Here is a 24,294-nt window from a genome sequence, read left to right on the forward strand (position 1 = left end):
GTGTAATTTGACACTTGTTTTTCACAAGGGAGTAAATTCAATTAGAGTGGACGAATCGTCACCACTCTTTCCCACGAGATGTTTGCTATCTTTGGTAACAAATGGTAACTTAACAGTTTTGTTTTTTATATGGGAGTAAATTCAGTTAGAGCTGACAAGCTATCGGCTATTGTTTCCAGGATATTAAACAAAAAAGCTTTCATTTCTGGACGGTTTTTACGTCTCTGCAGTAGCAGTATGATAGTTTTATATGATGACATTCATTTCAGTCTGATATTTTTTAAGGTAAAAAGTATGAAAACTGTTCAAATGTTCTTTGAAGACTGCGCGGCATCAAGTTAAAGTGCAATTTAATTACATCAGGCTTTCAACGTGTCAGAGGTTTTTTTCTCTTTCTGTCTATTTTCGGTGAAGTTGTGTTGTGTTGTGTTGTGTGAAAAGGTAAACTTACATCTCGTATAAAATGCGAAAAAGTCCCTAAATTAACTTGCGTATTTTTGAGCAAAAATTCCTCTTGGGGGTTGGAAGGGTTATGTGATCGGTGAGTGAGGGAGTTATGCATGTGCGCGTGTCACACCGGGTTGTATCAAAGAACGAATCAAATTGCCTGTTAGAAAATAAGATGGTATCTACATTAATCTGGAGACGTGTCAGATTACTGTAGTTTGTTCAGTCAAACATTTTATGGCTTACAATTTAGCTATCTTACCATGACCGATGTAACATCGCAACCAAAGAAGAAATGGCAAATTAACCAGATCATTACTGTACCATGAATGCTCCTATCTCCGACACTTCACACAAAAAAATAACTCTTGCACGCCTTGCGTGCCTATGTTTCGATTAACTTATTCCCGGTCACAATTTATCCTACTTAACGGTCTGTCGCCTATGTATGATTATTTTACCAGCCATAACTTCCCAAGGTCGGGTTAAGTTATCTATCATTAGTTTAAATGTACTAGCGTTTTATCACGAATGCCGTTCTCTGATTGGCCACGTACTCACCATCTATTAAACAAGTAGATTATGAGCTCGAGATTTCTATTTAAACAATACAGTGTTTCTGTCGAGGAACTATCGGCTGATAGTTGCCCCGCGGAAATTTGATGTTCTTGAAACAAATATTTGTCCGAGAAGCGAAGCTTGGAGAGCAAATATGCTAGTTTTAAGAACATCAAATTTCCAATGGGCAACTATCAGAGCGATAGTTCCGAGACAGAAACACTCTATTGTCTTTATTGTTCACCACTAAATTATCTTCCGCGGGCCGGTTCAAAAATTATATTGAATTATTTTCAACATTTTAAGATGAAAGCCGTGACAGCCAGATGTAAAATTTGAAAAAGAAAACCGACAAAACCCACCTAATACAATTTCAATTCTTTATTTTCTACAAACCCGCTTGTTTACAGAAATTTTTTTACGGACGAGTACTATCCATCCGGATATTTTCCGCGGACGGGCACTATGGTTTGATAGTAGAGACCTTAAGCACTAGGACGGGAGTCACGCCGACGGCATACCGGAAGTTTATTTTCTGTCCCAGTCATGCGCACAACCTGAAAAGCTGATTGCAATCTGCCGTCGTCCTGACGTTGGTGACGCCACATTTACTGTTTTGACGTAGTGTGGACAACGTGATAGTTCATCGCAAAGTTTTGAGCCCTTTTCTTTGATTTACCGTTATCAACTATCACCTCAGAAATATCGAGCTCATAGTTTAATTGTTAAGTAGATAGTGGGTAGCAGTGTGCGCTTGGTAACGAAGTTGGTGGTCCTTTCTGCGTTTTTGAAGTGTGTGTGAAGAGGGAGTTAGCTGTTTAGATAAAGATTTGGGCCGGGTTGTTCGAAAGCTGGTTAACGCTAACCCAGGATTCAAAGTTAACCGAAGTAAAAATCTTTCTTGCATAAAAAAATACTTGAAGATATTGTAACTCCGAGCGGTATTTTGAGTGTTAACTCGAAGATATTGTTAACTCGATCTCTTTGCTCTCATTCAAATCTTAACTAAAATCTCATATTCTTAAATCCTATGAGACCATCATACCGTTATATCCTAGCCTTATCCAACTTGTAACGGCGGGCTTATTAAAACTCAAGACATTACTATGCCTCTTGATTTTTTTATTAGGTCCCCTTTCTTATGTCCCTTTTTTTCTTCTTTCAGAAACTGAACAAGTCTCAGATGGAACTGTTTTATTCTGGACAAATACAAATAGTCTTTTGATTACGAAGCTTGTCTAAATTATGTGTAAAATTATTTGATTATAATGTTCCATTATCAACACGAAATATGAAACGTAGTAAGGACTCGTGCAAAAGCTTTATAGCAAAGCCTGGCTCACACTAGCGACATAACGACAAAATCGCTTATGTCGGTAATGTGAGCATCGACATGAAGACATACGGAAAATATCAGTGTTTATTTTTCCTTATGTTGCTATGTCAGTATGTCAGGATGTTCACAGTGCAAACATAACGACATAAAGTCCTTTTAGTGTTGTTATGTTTATGCCATAACGACGGTCGTTATGTCGCTAGTGTGAACTAGTCTTAAGAACCCTTTCCAGATCCATATTTGAGGTCAGGTTGTTTGGTAGGTAACATTAACGTTGGCAGACGTAAATTAAAGCCATGCCAGACGATTTGACACATTCCAAAGCACAAAACCTAGTACAACAACCTTTGAGATAGCTTTACAACGGACGGTAAAAGTTGGCGCAGTGGTACGATGTTTAATAACTGGTGCCTCCATTTCTGGTGTACGCTTATTTCTATAATTTACATAAACATCTTCAAAAAGGTTTAATGAACGGTGGGAAGCAATTGAAAAGCGAGCTTTGAGTGTACTTCAACTGCATAAAATTAACGACTGATCGATCGACTGTCGTTTGGCCTTCATTACTATAACTCACTCATTACGCATGGGTGTAATGGTCAAATTAAAAAAAGGAATGCTCAGTTTTGCGACAAAAGAGAACAAGGAAGAAAAGGGTCCAATATCACGTCATCAGAGGGGTAAGACGCAGCAATAAGTCAAGGAAAGACAGAAACTCGTTAGCAAATATTTCATTTATTTATTAACTGAAACAATACTACGCAGTACTAAAGTATTCTACCAAAGACTAGGTAATTATCTATTTAGCACTACCGCGAAGTGTCGCGAATGATCCTGGACTGTCTTGTATATATACTGCAATGTATTGTGAAATAATTATATTCTATAACCTTTTCAATTCAAGGTAAGGTAATAACTTACCACTTATTAATTTACAGTGTATACAACACTATTAATTATGACTTCTACTGTATTTACACGGAACCCCCACGCCAAAAAAAAAAAAAAAAATGCTACTTAACCTTTACTATTGGAATATACAACGCAACGCTAACAATTAATTGAAACAATTCTTTTCTCTTTCTTTGCAAATGTGAAACTAGCAGGAAGTGATACCGCGAACCAAGCTCTATAGCCTTACTTTAATATATAATTATTATAACCTGCCATTCTCAGTACGATTGCAGGATCCCGCTAAACTGGGGCCAAAAGCTGCCACTCAGCAACACCACAAAAATCTGGCTTTGTATCTACATGTACCTAGGTATGTTCTCTGTTCAAAATATGACCACATGATATGAAAAGAAACGAAATGTGACCAGGAACGCAGGGCTAAAGATGCAAGACTTTGCTAACACTAAATAGGCCACTCTGTAGTCGGTCAGATCAAAGTAATGTGTCAACTGTCAAAAGAGTATGACGTAGGTTGCCGTGCTTCCATCCCTCCACGTGGGATCCGCCACCACCTTTGCTCGACACATGGGACATGTGCGCTCTCGGTCAAACCACAGTGATATGCAGTCTTCACAAAAAATGTGCTGCAAGACAAGAATACCGAACCAGGATTTAAGCCATGCCTCGACTGAGAAGGGCAGAACTACTTTTGCACAGTTGTGTACAAAAATGTCAGACTATCTGGCAACATTAATGCAAGAGATGATTGTTAAGGTGAAGAGATTCCGTCCATATCCGTTTGCAACCCAATCCTGTGTTTTGGCAAATGGCTATTTTTTTCGATCGACTGGTCCAAAAATTTCCGAAAGTACATTATTGCTAATCGAACAAAAGTAGAATCCAAGCCAGAGGTTATAATGTTCTCAATTACAGCTTGCCTGGCTTTCAAAACTATAGATCTAAATAACGTTAAAAGTCAAATAGAAAAGGCAAGACGAATTGCACTGTTCTTCACTTAGATCCACTATATCGTCAAATTGTGCAACACAAAACAGAGATAGCGAAGGGAATCTATAGTAAGGGGTCTTGGTTTAAGAATGCTTGACGTAAGGGTTTCAATACCTTGCATGATCGGAGCATGATGGGTTCCTTTAGCTCCTCCTGGCAAATTGGGCACGAATTTCCTGCTTCAACTATTTCTTCTTTAGAAGGGGGTGAGCCATATTGCTGCATCATAAGACAAAACAAATAAATGAGAACAAATTGGGGGGGCGGGTTTTATAAAAGCCAAACAAAACCAGGAACATATTTAAGAGTTACACTACAGTAACATCTTTTCTGTTTTTTAAAAAATTATAGTGTAATTAAACATTAAATGCTTCCTACCACATCATGGCCAAAAACTTTGCAGGCAGCATACACCTCTTGAATTTTGTTAACAATCATGCGAGCCTGTTATTAAACGGTGAATAAATCAATTATTCTTAAACACAGTGACCATAACTGCCCACTTCCCAGCAACCTGCTTCTCTAACGTTTGATTTTGGAAGCACTTAGACATCTGTTTTTTTCTCTTTGTAACATATAAAATAATATAAACTTCCTAATTCATTCCGTCCATCACTGTCAACCCGATACAACCCCCAAAAGAGACAATTTTCATTCGTATGCTTGAATTCCAGTTTGCCCTTGGGACAAGTAGCTCTCAAATCTTGCTTGTCCTGGGCAAGTCTTGGTGCGCTTTGTTAATGATTTAGTAGGTAAGAGGACTTGCCCGATCCCTTGCCCATCAGACAAACGAGAAGGAAAAGTTACTTGCCCAGAAGGAAATTAAAACTAGTTGTCTAGACAAGTGGACATCACTTTTTTCGAACCTTGATATGAAAGTGAAGGGTAAGGTGTCCATTACATTTCAGGCTTAACTGTTCAAGAATATCTACAATGTATATCACGTCAATAATGACATGCACTTTTCAGATGGACAACTCCACACTATGGGTCATGAATGATGCTTTTCAGGACCTGAAAACAGATTTTACGATTAGTCCCAGAAGTTCACCTGTCTGCTAATTACTTAACTAATAAGATGCACTTTTTGGCTTGACAACACCACTTCAGGTAGAACCTTGATTTGACGATCTGTACAACCTTTACATTTACATTACTCTACATTTTGGGGGTTGTGCCATCTTGAGGGCAAAAGACATAAAATGGAGTAAATAATTTGTTAATATTACCTTAAGTAATAGGTAAATTGTCGTTGCTATGATAGCAAAGTACTCGCCACCATAGTTGTACTCTGTGAAAAAGGCAAACCACAGTGGAACCGGTACTAGCATGCGGTATAACTGTGAAAAATTTTCAATCAACAGGTAGTACTTGCCCTGTGGATTTTGAGCAAAAGAAATATCTCAACACTTAACAGATATCAAAAGTGTAACAGTAAAAGAAAATAAATAACCACACTGTTATTAAGAGTGATGCAAATGCAAGATAAGCTCGGGAGAATGTGAAAGCAGTGATGTGTAAGGTAATGCCTACATACCAGGTTACCTAAATTTCAAACTCTCCCAAACTTTGTTTTGTAGTATTTACAGTTTAATACACATGCACACCAGTTTTTACATGTGCATTGCATTTCTTTAATGAAACAATTATTTGGCAGATGGCAGGTCTACATGTATATTGACACAGATACAAATGTCTCCGAGTCCTACATTATTTTGTAGTGAGAGGTATGACATAACTTTATGTCATATAGCCCTGATGCTTTTTGTGGTTAATACCGTAGGGGTCACAATCGATCAGTGTACATGTATATACCAATTTCACTGATGCCACAACCTGTTTACAAGTGACACTAGCTATTCTGGTAATATTTGATAGATTATTCAAGAAACAAAGAAAAAAAACAGAAACAGTTACCCTTCTTCTAAATGGAATTATCTTTCTGTGCTGGACTACCACCATGGACTTCAAAGCCATTGTGATATATCGAATCACAAAATCTACAAGAGTAAAAAAAATAAGAACTGATTACTCTTAAATGACTAAATGCCAATACATTTATTATTTACTTCTGTTACTCACCTGTGATTCCGACACACCAAAACACAGTCCACACGTCCATTCTGTTAAACAGTGGCTTCCTAAAAATCAAGCTTAAGAGAAAACATCCACTCTTCAGTACATATGGGTTATTGACCAAGCGAGAGGTGAAGATTACTAGATATTGCCAAGTTCAGTTTTTGCGTGTTAATGGACCAAGGCGGAGTCAAGGTCCATAAACTAAAAAAAAAAGGAACAAGGCCAATATCCAGCCATCTTGACCAAACAAGCTTAGTCAATAAAGGATTTATTATGTGGCTTTCGGGCAAATTTTTCTTGTGGGACACAGCCAGTAGTCCTGAGCAGGCAAGATAGCCCCATCTTGCGTGTTCTTGGTAGCCAATCACAGTGCAGGATTTGGTTTATCTTGCCACTTACAGAGCTAGCCATAAAGTAAAAGTAAAAAATTACGGTATTATGCAAATACATTACAACCATTACCAGGTACAGGTCTTATTCTAGGATGAATGGTGGCCGATTCCCAAAAAATGAGCACCAAAGGCACAAGCTTCTAGAGGTGTCCATACTTCCCAAGGAAATGTTTTGGATCTTAGCCCCTGAAAGTGCTCTTTCCAAGTTTTCTGAGTAATTTTGAAAAATCTGACAGATTTCCATAACACAGTGGAAACTGGTATGGATACACACTTGGTTACAACAACAAATTAGAAGTATTGACAATCATTTCAAAGTAATTACAGCCTTCTTAAAGAACATGAAATGCTGACAGTGTTATAATATGCAAAAACCCTTGTGTAGCAATTGCTCATATTCTTTTTAATTATATAGACACGAGTGTTTTACTGGAAAATACACCACTCGTAAAATTCATACTAAACTACATCCAGGACTTGAGTGGTGTATTTTCCATATCCTCACTAATGAAGATAGCTATGATTTCACTGATATCAAGTTTGTCTCTTAAATTGTACTTGAATTTGTAGGTGTGTGATTGAAACATCTTTGGGTCTTCCTTGAAAGTCTTCGGCAATTTTCTGAAATCTTCGGAAATTTTCAGAAAATGTTCAGCAACATTTGTGTGACCTTCGGACAAGTTTTGAAGAATCTTTGGAAATCTTCAGAAAGTGGTCAGAAATCTCCAGAAAATCATCAAAAACGCCGTCATCAGTATATCTATATAATAAAAAGAACATTACACGTTAGCTCAAAGATATGAATTTTATGTTCTCGTGGCAGCAACAGTATCTCACGAGTGAGCGCAGCAAAGGAGTGAGATATTGTTCTTGCCACTCACACATAAACTTCATATCTTTTCGCCACCGCGTAATATCCTCTATATGTGTCACAGAAAAGACTGTCAATATACATGTTATGCCAAGCTAACGAACTGCATGAATAGTACAATGTAGTCTTACCAGTTTTCTAGGTGGTGATTGTAAAACACATAATAAATAAAGAAGACATTCCCAGAAAGAAAAATGAAAGTCCACAAAGAGATGCGATTGAGCCGTCTGTCCTATAAAATTAAAAAAAAAAAATTTACAATGATTAATTTTTCAGGAGACGTGTAGTAAAAGTTAATGAGAAAAAAATAAAACTACATACAACTCTTGCAAATAAATAGAAAATACGATATTTCTCTAAATATTGTTATTGCAGCAAAGATTAATTAATATAATATCAGTCTGCCAATTTGTATAAATTATGCTTGTATTTCAAATGCAGACATTCCACACCAAGAATCATCTATCACAAATTATAGAGCACTATGTTCAACACAAGAATGCCTTCTGGATCAGCCATCACTTCAAAGTAACTTGTATAAAGTCAAACTTTGAAGACAATACATGTCTTAATATTATTCACTCATTACATTCTATGCTCCTACATCTCTTTGAAGCCAGAACTAATAAGCCAAAGAGATGTATGATTATGCTTTGTTATAATTTCCATGTGGCATAACTGGACATTATAATCCATCACATTTTTCTGCTTTCATGCGATTGGTCTAAACATGTTATGTGACTGAATATGCCCCAGCTAAAAATTAGAGTAATATTCCCTAAGTTTCAAAACTGCAAAAACATTTGACAGATAATAAACACAATAGTGATTAGCCTGCATTTGGGTATGACCTGTCCCTCAAAGGTCAAAGTTTTACTTAAGCTAGGTTCTCAGAAAACTGTTCACTTCTCAGAACAGATAATTTCTGCAGACAAATATCCGAGCATATTTTCACGCCAAATGGAGGCTATTGTAATATTCCCTAAGTTTCAAAACTGCAAAAAACATTTGACAGATAATAAACACCATAGCGATTAGCCTGCATTTGGGCATGACCTGTCCCTCAAAGGTCAAAGTTTTACTTGAGCTATGTTCTCAGAAATCTGTTCACTTCTCAGAACAGATAATTTCCGCAGACAAATATCCAAGCATATTTTCACACCAAATGGAGGCTATTGTTTTTATAGCCAATATCTATGGACCAATCAGTTCAATCAAGGCATGTGCAAAATTTTCACTTATTTACATCTATAGTGGATACCATAACAATCTTGTAAATAAAGTGTTTCCTTGCTGAGTGTTTAGATTCAGTCAGGTGACCGTGTAACACGTTGCCAACCACCGGTAAATAAAGTGTAGTATCAGCTTTGGGGTGTGTTTTCAAAAAATATATTTACATACGCATGCTACAATATTTATCAAAAGAACGAAGCTTAAACTAACACTAAACAAAGTAAATGCTGTAAACTGCCTCAGATTTGACCCTATAAAATCGAAACTGAAAACGGAAGTAGATAGTAAAAATGTGAACACCATGTACCTTGAGAGATACTTGTCTCTTAACAGTGCTGTTAGCATGAAGAAATGTTCCACACAAGCCAATAAACACCAGAATGCCTACAAATAATCATAAAACATTTCTCACTTCCCCTTATAGTTTAACAGTCAAACAGCAAGTTTAGCGCCTCCTTTTCCAGACGGATCGAAAATGTGGATTGAGAAATAGTAAATATTCATAACATTATTGCTACATGTGGCTGTAAAATACAAACCCAGTCTATGGTCCCACATGATTCTGCTTAGAAGTAGAAGCACGAACGGTAAACTTTTCTCCAGCCATGATATGGTGCCCTGGAACTCAACTCTATCACCAGCAGCACGGCCGTTTCCGTTACCAGAGGAGTTGGAATTCCCCGCCGCCATATTTGCGTCTCCATGCTCGCCGTCCGCTTCGCTCGAATTACCAGACGTTATGTTAACAGCGGTAAAGCTGGGTATCCTATTCGACGCCGTGTCTTCTGCATCATTCTCGTCTCTAAGAACTTCTGCTAAGTTCACGTAAGACGTAGGAGACAGAGGAGAAAGAGGCGAACTGGAGGATGATCGCGAGCCAGGACTTCGGTGCCCAAAACTTGGGACAAACTCACGAATCACGGATCTGATGGGATTTAAAGGTGCCAGAGTGATTTGACCATTGCCCGAAGTGTATGACCATGAGGCTGACCGTGAATGGGAGCCTCTCTGATGGAAGGCAGAAGGTGTTCTTGAACTGGGAGAGTAAGCCCCATGTTCCGCCATGTTTGGCAGTGACGAATGTTTTGCTAGTACATTTCGCGCCAGTCTAAAACGAAGGCATATCTCTCCATGGAAACGCCGCTGAGCTCGCAGTGACGCTTTCTTAAGATACCTTATCAGACCCATTTGCTTAAATTGTCTATGTGCTGTTATGTGTCTTGTTGTTGCTCACTCGTGGAACTGCATGTGAATAGCCCAATTTCGATATAATTTTAAAAAATTCAGCCTAAAGCAATAGTCCTCAGCACGAGGCTCTGGGGAATAACTACAGAGTTTGCGGAGTTTATTCCCCGGAGCCTCGTGCGAAGCTACAACGACAACAAGCTTTATTACCAAATTAAAAGTTAAACTTAAATTACAGCATAATATACTAATACAAATGAAGGTAACATTTACTCAGAGTAAATAAGAAGCTAATCGAGCTGAACAAAACTAAATAATGTTGTCACTCCCGACTCCCCTTGGGAGATTTTTTTGTCGGTCATGTGATGTGACCATTGGACTTTAGTCGCCATGTGTTCAAGTAGGCGAGTGTTTTAAATCGCAGGAGTTTGTCAAAAGTTATTATTGTGCCGTTCGTTTAGCTCGAAGCAAACAGTTCGGTAAGTTAACATTTCGCCTTTGCTATTCAAAGAAACATTTGGAACTTAATACCTTTTTGTAATTTTCGGAAAACCTCACTCACGTACACACTCATACACGTATGCCTTTGATGGAAGCGAAGAGTTTTATTCAAGTTGTTGTGACTTTGATCATTGACCGAGGTCGTGCGGTCGATGTGTGCCTTTTGAGCTTGAGCCCATTGTGAACTGTGAGTTTTCGACGTTTGTTTTGAGAGGAAATAAAGACAGGTACGTAAGGTACTGACAAATGTTTACATATCGGATGTAGGTTGGCACCAAAGCTTGAGGAATGCAAGAAGATGAAAAGACAAGAGAGAGACAAAAAATGAAAATAAAAATAAATACACAAATAAATAAATGAAATAAATAAATACCAGTTGAAAACTCATGAACAGTAAGACTAAGATATTTAACTTGACTTTGCTTTTAAACGTTTTAAGGGGGAGGTGTTTTATAGCATCCGTTCGAATTCATTTTCGTTCCATTTTTCCTTGGCCGTCCGAACGGTAATTGAAACCGTGTTAAACGGTTTGAACATCCGTTTCTCATCCGTTCGCTAGCCATTAGGTAGCTAGCCGTTCGTTTTGACCGTTTAACGCGGGTATCCTGTACTGTACGTTTTCGAGTGAGATGAAGCGCTACCTAACATTTTTTTCACTTCACACTTACATGTAACCAGAATTAAACAAGCCATGCAAAGCGCTGATGCGTTGCTGTATGACGCCTTACCCGTAGTGACGATAAGTCGCGTTCAGCGTAAAACAAAGTTCAAAACAATGACCTTGGTGTTGTGCATGCGCACGGCTAAGTGACAGAATAACGTCAGTCTGTTGACCAATCTAGTGTCCCACGCCCGAGGAAGGTTTGAAAAGATACATTACTGTTATATTGACCAGTAGAGACAGTACTCTTGAAGCAAATTTGTCTTGAAGCACATTTGTTTTGGGCGGAAGATAAAAATTCTCGGTAGAATTTTGTCGTCTTACAAAAGATAAGAATGTTTGCAGCCTTAGTTTGCATTGGGGGAAACTGGGTTTTTATCACACTTAGCGTATTTATCACGAAATCTTCAGGACCCAATGGGCTCCTTAATCTTTGCGTGTTGTTCCTCTCTTTGAGTGCTATAGTGTCCAGCTCGAAACGAAACTTATTCTTATTAATTGTTCTTCCCAGTATGTTTCTTTTAACGTTAATTCTGACAATTTAGTGCTCAATGATAACTTAATATATGTTAACATCCGGGCAAACAGACAAACATCTTTTTTTTTTTTTTTTCTCACATGTGTTTAACTAGGATATCAAGGTGGATTTCTCTCGTAACAATGTTTCCTGAGATCGAGGAAAGTCAGTTATCGTTACGTTGCTCCAATGTCCAGACCTAATAAATGATCGAAACCTAAGGTGAGACATACATGTTCTTGAGAGTTTTGAATACCCTTTACTTGGTTTAGTTATATTTAGTAGAGCCGCAACAAGGTTTAAGTATAGCCTGGGTAGCGCGAGTTTCCGCATTTTGGCTGCGCAAAAATTGAGCGAAGAAAATGTAGGGCTAGGAAAGGGAGGAGATAGAACGCAAAATATGCGTGATGACTACGAGATATGAGAATCATATATTTGGAAACTAAGATAATTGCAACTGACAATTTAACTCCACTCCCGAGATGAAAAGAACAAAAAGAATTTTGCAAGACAACTATAATGACAGAAATGCTGGGTGAATACATGACACATGTTGGTGATTTATTTGTTTTCGTTTTCGCTTAGAAAGAAAATATTTACACACATTAATTTCTAGCAACGTTCAAATCAAGCTTATAATTGCAAGAGAAGTATGCGGTATATTCTTCTACCTTATCTAGAAAAAAAAATATCTTATTTCCCTATTTGATGCTACTGAAGTTTAGAATGTTTTAGACTTTGCCGACAAGAGACAACTGTGTAACAAATCGTAATGCTCCATTCCCCATCGTTCACAACACGTATGGTGCAAAACCAAACGATGTAATCTGCTGCCATTGTTTAATCGCTATATATGATAGCCAACTGACTATCTAGCGGAACCATTGGCCGCCTTCCCGCAGATGTCAGGTGGCACTATAGACCTGAGAGAAAAACAAAGACTTTTTAGTGTATTTGCTGATCAAATTCAAGGTCAGATTTACGTAACATATTATTCTATGGATTCTAATAGGGTTGATCCCAAGGTCAGTTTATTCTGGCCCGAACGAAAGCTCAGTCAGTCATTTTCTTATTCCGCGGACCCCTTTAATACGGCCACCCCGTTAATGCCGCCATATTTTCAGTTAGGGGCACCTTGGTGACCTGATTAACGGGGTTTGACTGTTTTTTAATTTCATCGCCGTTTCACCGAAAAAATAGACCTTGACGTGCACGGCATATCTAGCCTTGGATGATCAGTGTAATCTAGTGTAGTTCTCAAAACTAAAATCGTGTATCAACTACTGCAATGTAATGTAAACTCTATACAGTTTTAAAAAGCTTATACGAGAAACAGTTTCAAGAAGAGGTGTATGCTTGCTTTTGGGACTAGTTCACTCGTCCTGATCAGAAACAGAGCTAAAAAGCGCCGCAAAAAGCCTAAATTTCTCATCGTTTAAGCGAAATTTAACAGGTATCATCCAGGGACCGTTAGCTGGGGTATCATCTTGCTGATCTAGTTACTCGGTTTACTTCTTCTCACGCCGGCTAACAGCCCAGCTCCAGGCCTTACGAGGATAGATTGTTTAAGGCCTGAGAATTTCTTTACTTTTCTAACTGAGCCTTTGCTATATAATCCCTGAGAGCCATTTTGTATCATTTTTCACAGGGCTTAAATCAAAATTTAATTCCTGTCGGGTGATGGGAAGGGCCATTAGGGATGGCCCAATTAGGAATCCCAAATGTTAGTATCTGAACATAACCTCGGTTGCCTTGCTGAACTTAACATACACGTTTGGCCGTTTTCATGACTTGTATCACACTTACTTAGATCGGGACTACTGGTCGCATGACGTTCTCTGTAAAACGGCCAAGGACGTTTCCAGGTGGCGCATACCGAGCCACTATGTAGGTCTGGATTGGGGGACGTCCTCCAACTACGGTGGCGATACCTGCTCCTACCATTGTAGTCCCATTCCAAACAATCTAACGAAAAAAAAAACATTTTCATCATGATGTGCAAGAGCACGATCTGTTTCATTCTCCCTAATTTATGAGGAAACGCGAAATTAATTCACAAGGCATGAGGTTTGTTTTGTGGCCTGACCGAATCTTTTGGACGATCTATTCGTTGCTTATTGTCATTCCGGCTTTAAGCCGGAGGGGGAACCCCCAAATGAAAAGGTCTAGGATACTCGTCGTGTGGCTTAAAGGTGTAAATCATAAAGGATTTTCATTAAGGGTGTTCAGGGTAAAACGTCATGATATACCTTAAAGAATTTTGTAGGGCTCCACTCAAAGAAGTAATAAGCATATGATGTCTGTCATTTTAAAGTGGTATCACATGGGTTTCAAATAATGCTTGTGCCACACCCAGATTGGTCTTCTTTAGGGATTTAATTAAAATGTTCCGAGGAGCATCCCCGATCTTTTCACATAAATATGATCCCCCGCCCTGGCCGAGGACACGCTGTTGTGTTCTTGGGCAAGACACTTAACTCTCACAGTGCCTCTCTCCACCCAGGAGTGTAAATGAGTACTTGCGAATTGTTGGGGAAACCTAACAAATTGCGGGGCAGTGACCTGCGATGGACTAGCATCCCGTCCATGGGGAGTAGAAATACTCCTACCCGCCTCATGCTACAGAAACTGGGATAAGCTCCGGCAGTTATGAGCCATCGGTTCTAAGGCTTCACTTTTTTTATGATCCCCCTCCCCTCCCCCGAGCCATTAAGCCAGAGGTAACGATCTCCTGTTTTACATTAGAAAAGAAATGTTATTGGATCAAAGGTAAATTTTGCTGTTGTCTTTCACAGTAGATGTCATTATCATACCTGAGTGAAGTGGCCGATGTCAGATTCAAGAAACTCTTGGATTGTTTGTGGCGGTCTGTCATAATCGTACAGAAGCTCTTCACTATACCTATGCAACAGCAGTATAAACAAGATATGTCGATCAGGAAATTGGGTTATTGCAAATTGGTTCAGAAAATTATGAGCCTTGATTCACAGTTCAGCAGACTATTTTGGCCCATTGCTCGAAGATCATCATCAGTGGTTTACACTTGAGTATCAAAAAGTATTTGGTGTTTTATTGGTACGATGCACGACTGGTTCACAGAAGCTCGCAGATGTTTGACTGACACGCTCGGAAACATTTTCCCGCGCTTTGAGTCAGCTATATGTATTTACGTCGAGTTTTGATTGGTTCGTTGGAGTGTCGGTGTGCTTTGTCATTGGCCAGAGGGATCACTCTGGTTTTGGTTTTACGACATTCTGTTGAAAACCGCTGTATGGTCTTTAACTACTTATAATTTATACTCAACGATATTTTTCCTTGGATGGGAGGCAGTTTTTGGAACAATTTAAGTAGTTGCTTGATGGGAGGTGGATAATATTTTTATCAGTTAAACTATCGGTATTATTTGAAATTGTGAATAGCACTACATTTTCACTCTCGCCACCCTCACCACCTCCACCTCTTCATCCCTTTATCATATGTACTTCGATCCACAATATCAATTGGACATTAGAGAGATACATCAGCCTCTATTGCGAGGAGTGAAGTGGACTGGACACCAGAAAGAAAACGAAAGAGAGAAAGACTTAAAGCAATATGGAATAAAGACAGTTGAGGACGAGCAGTGAAGACGTGACTCCTCTGGAGAAATCACTTTATGGAATTTTTCCTATCTTTTTGCCGGTCTTCAGATCAAAACTGTTACTGTAAAAAAACCGCGTGTAAGAACCTAGTGGATTAGGAACCTGGGAGAAATTTCCCATTTTAATACAAAAAATATGAGAACCAGTTTAGTCAAGCAAGATCAAGCAGGTTTTTATATGTGGGTTACAGTTAATAAATTATGAATTCTTGTTCTAGAGACAACGCTACACATATGTATTCCGTAATCAGTTGTGCTAGGCTCGTCATAATACAGTTGTGAATAAACGCTATATATTTAGACCAAATCCAGTTTTATTTATTTTTCTAGTAATCAACAACTATATCTCCTTCAAAGAAATTGAGAACATAATTAATAACCTACTTGCCCTAATTGTCAATAACAAAATACAAAAATCTATTTTTCTAGACTTCAAAAACTGTAGGTTCTTGCACGGGGGTCTTCACTGTACCTACCAGGATTCTACTGCGTCGGAGCAACTGCGGGTAGTTGAAGCCCTAACAAAATACAGATTTTCTCCTTCATCAATGCCCTGTTCGTGCACAAAGGTCTCTGTCGCTGCCAGGTGGTCAGCCCATGCTTGAGCATGCTGAGCCAGTACATCACTCCAGGCCAGCGGTTGTGACCCATGAAGAGCTCGCTTGGCGTTGTGAGCTTGCAGACAGGCAGCATCTTTTTTTGGTCCAAAAAAAAAAAAATAACAATTTTTCTATTTAATGGGCCTTTGAAATGACGAAAAGTTGAGAAAAGTAATAGAGCAAAGTAACCTGTGAGCGTATGCAGGAATGTCTATCCATAACGCGTGATATATCTGTCCCAAAATATAAATAATCACTACATAGTTCAAATGGGAAATATAACATTAACTAATTTCGGAATAGAAATCAGGCTAATAATGCACAGTGGAGTTATAGTGAAAGCAGCGAGTCCACAATGTTACGCCCACTTGCTTAATATAGATGTTAGATATACCATACATGTTTCCAAATCCTACTGGGACGGTAAGTCAAATTTAGTTTCATCCCTGTTTCAACTACGGAGATTAATTCGCTATTGGTAAGATGTTAACCAGCCGTTTTAACAAGAGTCCCATCTCAGAAGACCTGTCGCATACCCGACCGGTATTCAGGAGGTCATAAGTTCGTGCCCTATCGAGGACTCTGAATTTTCTCTCTCATTTTGTCAATATCGTTACAAAGAAACATTTCGCCAGCCAAGCGTCACTTTTACCATGACTTCGTTTCTACACTTAATTTTCTGTTCGCTATTTTGTTGATGACACAAAACATGCAGCAATTACGGCAAAAGCAACAAAGATAAGATGAAAATAGGAGGGAAAAACCTCACCTTCTGGTGCTAAAGTAGGAGGGGCCATAGTCGACGGTGGCTCAGTGGGCGGTGCCATGGTCGACGGCTGTTCCATAGTCGACGGCGACTCAGTCGATGGTGGTATAGTCGACGGCGACTCAGTCGACGGTGGTATAGTCGACGGTGGAATAGTCGACGGCGACTCAGTCGACGGTAATATAGTTGACGGCGACTCAGTCGATGGTGGTATAGTTGACGGCGACTCAGTCGACGGTGGTATAGTCGACGGCGACTCAGTTGACGGTGGTATTGTCGACAGGGACTCAGTCGACGGTGATATAGTCGACGGCGACTCAGTCGACGGTGGCATAGTCGACGGCGACTCAGTCGATGGTGGTATAGTCGACGGCGACTCAGTCGACGGTGGTATAGTCGACGATGGCATAGTTGACGGCGACTCAGTCGACGGTGGCATAGTCGACGGTGACTCAGTCGACGGTGGTATAGTCGACGGCGACTCAGTCGACGGTGGCATAGTTGACGGCGACTCAGTCGACGGTGGCATAGTCGATGGCGACTCAGTCGACTTTGGTATAGTCGACGGTGGTATAGTCGACGGCGACTCAGTCGATGGTGGCATAGTCGACAGGGACTCAGTCGACGGTGGCATAGTCGACGGCGACATAGTAGACGGTGGCATAGTCGAAGGCGGTGTCATAGTCGACGGCGGTGCCATAGTTGACGGCGTCGTTGGTCGTTCGGTTATTGGAGCCATCGTTGTTGGCGCTAATTATGTAAAAGTTAAAGTAATAAAAAACAACTCGAGCAATACACTAGCACTAAATGTAACTATCATCTGATATCATTAACATGTACAAATAGGGAATATTTTTGCCGCAATGACTTTAGCTTGTAACAAAAGATAATACCAATGGAAGTCTAACCGCTTTATTAAGTAAGGCCTGTTCATGGAGGATTTGAGCCAGAGACCCTCGGACGTTTACTAAAATCACTCGGCTGCGTTACCTCCCACTAATTTGAGCTAACAATCATCCAACAGTAATTGATCACAAATTTTCAGAAATCAGTTACTATTTCTTTTATTTCTCAGTTAAAGGAGCTACGTCTCGGACAGCGCTTCTTGACAAATTGGCCAATATTTTCATTTTTTCCCTCATAATCCGTTTAAATCTTCCTCAGTAATACCCATCCTTGGTAATTCCTGGTTTAACCTGCTGCGATTACTTGAAACATTGTGTCAACGTTGCCTCTATTCACAATCTTTAACAAATGCTGCCCACCTCAGTGATACTACTGACTTGGTTCAATTAACTTAAACAATTATCGCCCCCTCAACTCACGTTCGCATTCCCCACATGTGGCATTGCAGTTCTGAACCAGAAACCTAAAAAAGAAGCTGCTGGCGTCCGTAAGATCACATAAGCTAAGTGCTTTATAGCCCGCACAACTTGAAGAGATGTCAGCGATGCAAACTGAGAAGACAAAGAAAATGGTGCAATTTTGTTTAATTCTTAATTTTTCTACAACTAAATGGCGAATGAAATGTAGGTCAACTGCTTCTTTTTCATAGACCATCGAATGCTGGTCTTTACACATGAAGTTTAAATACATCATATAACCACAATACAAAAATAGTTATTGTTGAACCAAACTAAATTGAACTGTGTTGTTGGTAATTTCACCAAATCTTTTTCAGCAGGAAGGACAATAAAAAGCCGTAATATACGATTTGTTATTAACTGTAAAGAAAGTCACGTAGTTTTGACAACATGTATATATTCTTTATTTGTCCTGTGGCACAAGTGAGGATGAAGGGAAAGAGTGTTCATCCTCCATATTTTTAGCCAGCAAGAGATTTAACAATTAGACTATGAGCTTGAGATTTCTATAGCCTGATAGTTGACGGGGGCCCAGCTCAAGTCAACTTTCACGCATTGCAATCGAGGGCGAATAATTGTTTTAGTACAAATCTACTATACGTGCAAAACGTTATCTAAATCCTCTTCACAGACACTTCGAAAACACAAAGAGGCCGCCAGTTTGTTAATAACCGCACACTGCTAGGTTACTCACTATCTAACAGAATAGATAGTGAGTAGCGAAGCCAATAAGAACATAGCATTCGTGATAGAAGGTATACGCTGGTAGATTTACCCAAAATTATGACAGACAACATGTGGACAGAAAAGAAAGTATCAAATTAAAAAAAAATAATATGCATAATTACCAGCACGACTTTGGAACTGTATAATAACACTCACATACATGAAATCTTTTCATTCGAAAACTTACCCGGTGGTGCAGTCGTCGGGGCTGGTGTTGGTGGTGGTTCTAAAAAAAGAAAAAATTGGACCATTTTAGTGGAATGTAAATTTAAAGTGTCTTGAAGATTCTTAACACTGGTATCAAAAAACGCTCATATGACAAACTAGATTAACCCTGCAGCAGAATGGAATGGGTTGAAACGAGTTTCTTGCGGTAACGTGGGGGGCAAGGCTTAGTCAGTGCTTCAGCAAAATTTCAAGACTAAATTTCTACTTGTTGGAGTAGTAGTTGGGGTGTGTGTAGTCAGTGGTGATTTATTCTCAGCGAGCCGAAGTTTTCTGATGTGATATTACATCCTCGTTAAACGACTTTGTTACAAATGCAATGAAACGACCGTGTGTACGAAAATTCCCGGCGCTGTAAAAGGTCTGACATTTCGACATGGACTGACACTGGTCTAATTACGGGAAAATTCTTCTTTGAAATAAGCCAATGAAAGACACTCACATGATAATACCTATCGCTCAAAATACTTCAATGTTGTACTTGACGCCCTTCTACTTACCTCGGCACCTTCCACAGGTAAAAAAGCAATTGGTCATTATAGCTGCTATTAACATGTTGTCCGTGATCTCACACCAGCCAAATGCCTTATAACCAGCACAACTGGGAAATTCATTCAACTGCTCTGGGGTGCAAACTGAGGAGTACGAATATAATTTTAATTTGATTGATAAGAGATCTCACTTGGATATAGATCAGTAAAAATAATACTGCTTTATACACCTCATGCTTTAAGACCCGGGGTGGTGGAGGGAGTGGGCGTCCCACGGGAAATTGGCTAGGCTAGCGTGCCTCCTCCCCTAGGTAGGAATTGTGACACCCAGGTGCTGCCCTAAGGTTGGGAATTTGACATGACAAGGAAACTTGGAAGAGGCAGGAATGTTACATTCGCAAGGTGTCTGGGGTGGGGGGGGGGGGGGGGTCTACTCTGGCTTCCTTGAGACTTCCCCTAAGCCCCCCTTCCCCCCTCCCCCTCCCCCCCCCCCCCCGTGGCCTGGGGGTTAACAATGATAGGTGCATTAGAATTTTGAGAATTCATCTGTCAGTAAAATAACGTGAAGTATAAAATAATAAAGCTACGTACCTGGTAGGAGAGATGTCGGTGTCGGTGTCGGCACTGAAATAAAGATATCTACGAACAATGATATTAACGTTTTATCATTAAAGCAAATTGATTGAAATTCTGGCTTCTTATCCTGGAGAGAAAATCGTTTAAGTCCTAGACGCGATACCTGAACAAATTGTAACTACACTTTACAAAATCCAAGTCCCATGAAGAATAACATAACAACACACTTAAAAATGTAAGTCAATGGGTCCGATAAGGTATTAAGACGAAATACGATAGGAAATCGAGCAATAGAATTTCAGTTTTTAGCGGGCAAGAACCTTGTACCAGAATAATTTTAGGCAGTTTACAGTCCATTTTACATTTTCTTAAGTTAAAGATATAAATAGTTACCTGAAATAAAACCCAAAACAATTTCCCATGGGAACTCGAGAGAATAAATTTCAAAGTTCAGAGAAATTGTGAAAACACAGATAAAATTTCTTCATCAGTTATATTTTACCAGTACTTTCAAGTGTTTCATATGAAGTTCAGAATTTGTTTTCGACATTTGGTGTTGTAAGAAATGATTTTTTTTTAAGAAGATATATTTGAAACAGCCGCACAGAAGTTTGCGAAACAAACTAAATAATCTCGGTACGAAGTTTTTGTCCACTTGTTATTCGAACTGGTGGAGTTTTTCTTACGTTTTTTTGCTAATGACCAAGTAGGTATATCCGTGAACATGGTGATGGCGTAATCATATACAAGCCTTATAGGCCCATTGTCCGGGATATCACCTCATTAGTTCTTAAGTGAGGCGAGCGTGATTTCAATACAGATATATTTTATGAAATAGGGTAAGCCTGAATGACACATTCTGGCCATCCACCTAAATTTCAGTGAGTACGGTATAATCCATCTGGAAAACTCTAACCTTGGCGTTTTTCAACTTGATATCTGCCCAACCTGCCAAACCTGATTTCGGCAGGAAGCGCTAGAAAAGAACTGCGTGGGGCGGCATCACATGCGACTGGGAATGAAGCGAGAAACAAACCAATATACAAGACGAGCATTTTTCTTCAGCATGCCCTCAACTGGAGAAATCAAGCACAACAAGATGTTAATTTTAAAAAGCTGTGATTGAGCAAATAACATGAAAACTGTTTTGTAAACTTACTCGCCGCTGTAGAATGGAAGCCTGGTACCTTGATCCCTTTCGATGAGCTTTAAGATCAAATATTTATCTGTAAAGACTCAATCTGACATATATTTCTGGTTATTTCACTGAGCACAACGCCGACAAATGCTCATGTCCCATTTCTCTTTAAAAACCCCGTTTTAATGAACGATGATAGAACAGAATCTTCCTTTTTAGCGGCCGCGAAAATTCCTTCCTTCCTTCCTTGCGATTAACTTATCTGTTGATATACATGTAAGGCCTTAATATCGTTCAGAATTAATTTTGTTGCTCAACAAACATCGAATTGTGTAAATCACAGGCTAGGCTTTATTATGTCTCTTGGTTAAATTCTCGAACCGCAAGCTGCTGAGACTGATTTCCTTTGCTAGAGCACATCATGCAGTTACATAAAAATCAAATGTAAAAAAGCACTGTTAATAATTTTAAAGCGTTTCAATCCGTTCATAATTAAGGCATTTGAAGTCGATCCATACCATGAAAAATTGTCGATGGAAAATTTTTTGCAAGGACACTCACTCATCGTTGACTTTTAAGTACATATGATGAACTGAGAGCCAGCAACTGCTAAAGCTATTACTTGAACGATCTTAATTTGTAGATCTCTTCTCGTGCTTTTTACAGTACAACGTCTGAGATATTATTCATGATTCAACATTGGAATCGAAGGAAACAAGTAGAATCAATCAACTGCTGCTGCCTAACTTTATGGGATACCAAGTGACCGTTCTTTTGCGGACATCGTACAAATGGATAAATGAACTGAACTCATCACATAAAACAGATAGTATTAAAGTCACAGAAAAGCATTAACACTACCTGTGAAACGCTAATAGAACCCTGCAATTCCCTCAACGAAGATGGCGTGAAATGCTAATACTTCAAGCGTTATATCAGACTGATAGCAACTTGTTAATATGTCGATAATATCAGTTACCTATATGCTGGCATCATCATTGCGCGCACAAACAAATCAATAAATAACGCCTCCATGCGCGAAATTCTTTTACGACAACATGAGACGAAACGTATAGCTTATAGCAGAAGATTCAGTGAAGATCATGTTCAGTTGACATGTTGGAATACACGATTTCTTTAAATTAATCACGGTATGTTTCTTCGATTCACAGTTATTTCTGCAACTTCGGGTCTAGTTGCAATATCTAAACTGAAAGGCCTGATCCCGGCAACTCTCGAAAGGTTGTTTCGGAGAGCTAATTGCTTGCCAGTAACATTAAATTTCTGTTAAAATCTAGTTCCCAAAGGCCCCTCCCCACTTAATTCACCCTTCGATTCGCCGACCCTGGTAATTGCAGATTGAATTTAAAGACAATCTTTGTAAGAGGTGACATGGGTCTGGATTAGAAAGTCAACTGATCATTTTTACCAGTATTCCAGTACACCAAGTGAATCAACTAATATGATTCTTGAAAGGATCACAGAGAACCGAAATTCTGATAGTCAACGTTTCCCCAGCGCGCTAACAAAAGCTAACAAAATAATTACATCATGGAGTCATTTCATTATCTCTTACGCGATGTATAATATGGGCATTCGCCTGGTTGAGTAGCAAAATTTAACTTTTCATCCCCTTTTTTCGCTAATGGTAAAATTTGAAATATCACGCTAAGAGTATGATTGAAAATCAAGCTAAATCCTTGTCTTAAATAAACAACAAATTGACAAACACAATTAACGCTGTATAACGATAACGAAAACACCACGCACACTCATCACACACACTGATATGAAGCAAATATATTTCAAAGGAACAGATGAATTAGTGAAGCAAACGTAATCAGGTTTTAGCCTTAAATCCATTTAATATTGCATTAGAGCCGGAGAGAAAAAGAAACATAGATGGAAGTCGAGGTATTCCGTGTTTAGAAAATTAAGGGATTGTTTGTCAGAGTATGACGACAAGTATTATCTCTTTATTTAGTTTCCAGAAATATATTTCCGGATTTAATAGGATGCTGGTTCGAATTTTTTGTGTAACCTGACATTAACATTGGGGACACTTGAGGTCATTCCACTGAAATAGAACCTGCACTGAGATTTTTGTGAAACTTTGCCTATTGATTGTTTATATTACAGGAACTTAAATTTTGAAATAAAAATGAGGGGTCCCCTTTTTCTTTCAGGAGCAACAGCACCTTGTTTATACCCATATAAATCCTTATAATAGCACCATGATTGTTGTCACGATTGCTTGCTAAATTCACGTTTCCGACGATTACTTTTTGTACTACACTGAGAATTGGTCCATATTTATTTTACACAGAGAAATTTATTAGTCAATGCTAAACAACAGAAAAAAAATGATAGGTCACCATACTCCTTTGCAAGAAAATGACGATTTAACTATGGCGAGGTCCAGCTGTAAAGAAAAAGCTGCCATTTTTTAATGCGGGCGCACTAATCACGCGTGAAATTATGCGCAGTAGGGATGCGCAATGCAATACTGTGGAATAACCTTAATGATATAATTAAAGCCTGGTAACAATCAAAACTGATTGGAAACCTAAATGATCTATATCGATGACTATTACAACTATGATAGAAACAAATATAAATAATCAGCCTTGTCCAAATATTTAATAAGACAAACCATCTTGCTCCTTTGACATTTGGAGACTCCACGCTACACATGCAGAGAGAATGGTTCAGAATGCGTGGTAAGCTCAACCTTCGGCGGACTGCCACCCTTAAACCCTGAATGATTACATAGGAAACATTTGCCTTGCAAACCCCAACAGCCGAGAAAGTTTGTACAGAGAGTAAAATTGAAGAAAAGCAACGGCGAACAAAACAGCTTAAAAACGTTCAGTCACAAAGCATAGAACTTACGGACGTTCATCCATCGATGAGGAGATTTTGGAAAACAAGTAGAGACTTGGCTGAAGAACAGGAGAGGGAACTCGTAAAATCCAAGCAGAGGTGTTATGGCAATATATGTTAGCACTGGCACTCTCTCGTTCTCTCTTTCTCAGACTTAACGTTAAAAGAAAACGTGCGTTGGTTTATGTTGAAGAAACAAAACAC

At 39.1% G+C, this 24,294-nt stretch overlaps 2 protein-coding genes across 6 annotated transcripts; both read right to left on the reverse strand.

Annotated features, from left to right (window-relative positions):
* Window positions 1-3,060: 3,060 nt before the first annotated feature.
* Window positions 3,061-9,915, reverse strand: LOC110060058 (E3 ubiquitin-protein ligase RNFT2-like). Its single transcript, XM_020766810.2, has 9 exons — window positions 9,358-9,915; window positions 9,126-9,202; window positions 7,717-7,817; window positions 6,326-6,396; window positions 6,161-6,243; window positions 5,473-5,619; window positions 4,622-4,687; window positions 4,358-4,462; window positions 3,061-3,879 (listed from the first exon to the last, which is right to left on the reverse strand). The coding sequence occupies exons 1-9, from the start codon at window positions 9,881-9,883 to the stop codon at window positions 3,748-3,750; spliced, it is 1,308 nt and encodes a 435-aa protein (XP_020622469.1). The 5' UTR covers window positions 9,884-9,915; the 3' UTR covers window positions 3,061-3,747.
* A 2,303-nt stretch (window positions 9,916-12,218) lies between these two features.
* Window positions 12,219-22,146, reverse strand: LOC110060024 (uncharacterized). 5 transcript variants are annotated; one of them, XM_020766767.2, is made up of 12 exons: window positions 22,069-22,146; window positions 21,229-21,275; window positions 20,986-21,145; window positions 20,085-20,132; window positions 19,503-19,637; window positions 18,965-19,003; window positions 18,013-18,144; window positions 16,691-17,437; window positions 15,799-16,015; window positions 14,496-14,583; window positions 13,489-13,647; window positions 12,219-12,605 (listed from the first exon to the last, which is right to left on the reverse strand). In XM_020766767.2, exons 3-11 carry the CDS (start codon window positions 21,122-21,124, stop codon window positions 13,489-13,491), a joined length of 1,704 nt encoding a protein of 567 aa, XP_020622426.2. In that variant the 5' UTR covers window positions 21,125-21,145; window positions 21,229-21,275; window positions 22,069-22,146; the 3' UTR covers window positions 12,219-12,605. The 5 variants fall into 5 exon arrangements, with proteins under 5 accessions (XP_020622426.2, XP_089135710.1, XP_089135712.1 ...); XM_089279584.1 differs by having other exon boundaries at window positions 21,229-21,310; XM_089279586.1 differs by lacking the exon at window positions 21,229-21,275 and having other exon boundaries at window positions 20,085-20,117.
* Between the last annotated feature and the right edge of the window lie 2,148 nt (window positions 22,147-24,294).

Source organism: Orbicella faveolata, unplaced genomic scaffold (assembly GCF_042242905.1).
Source record: "Orbicella faveolata isolate gen_17 unplaced genomic scaffold, um_ofav_v1 contig_47, whole genome shotgun sequence".
Taxonomy (NCBI): Eukaryota; Metazoa; Cnidaria; class Anthozoa; order Scleractinia; family Merulinidae; genus Orbicella; species Orbicella faveolata.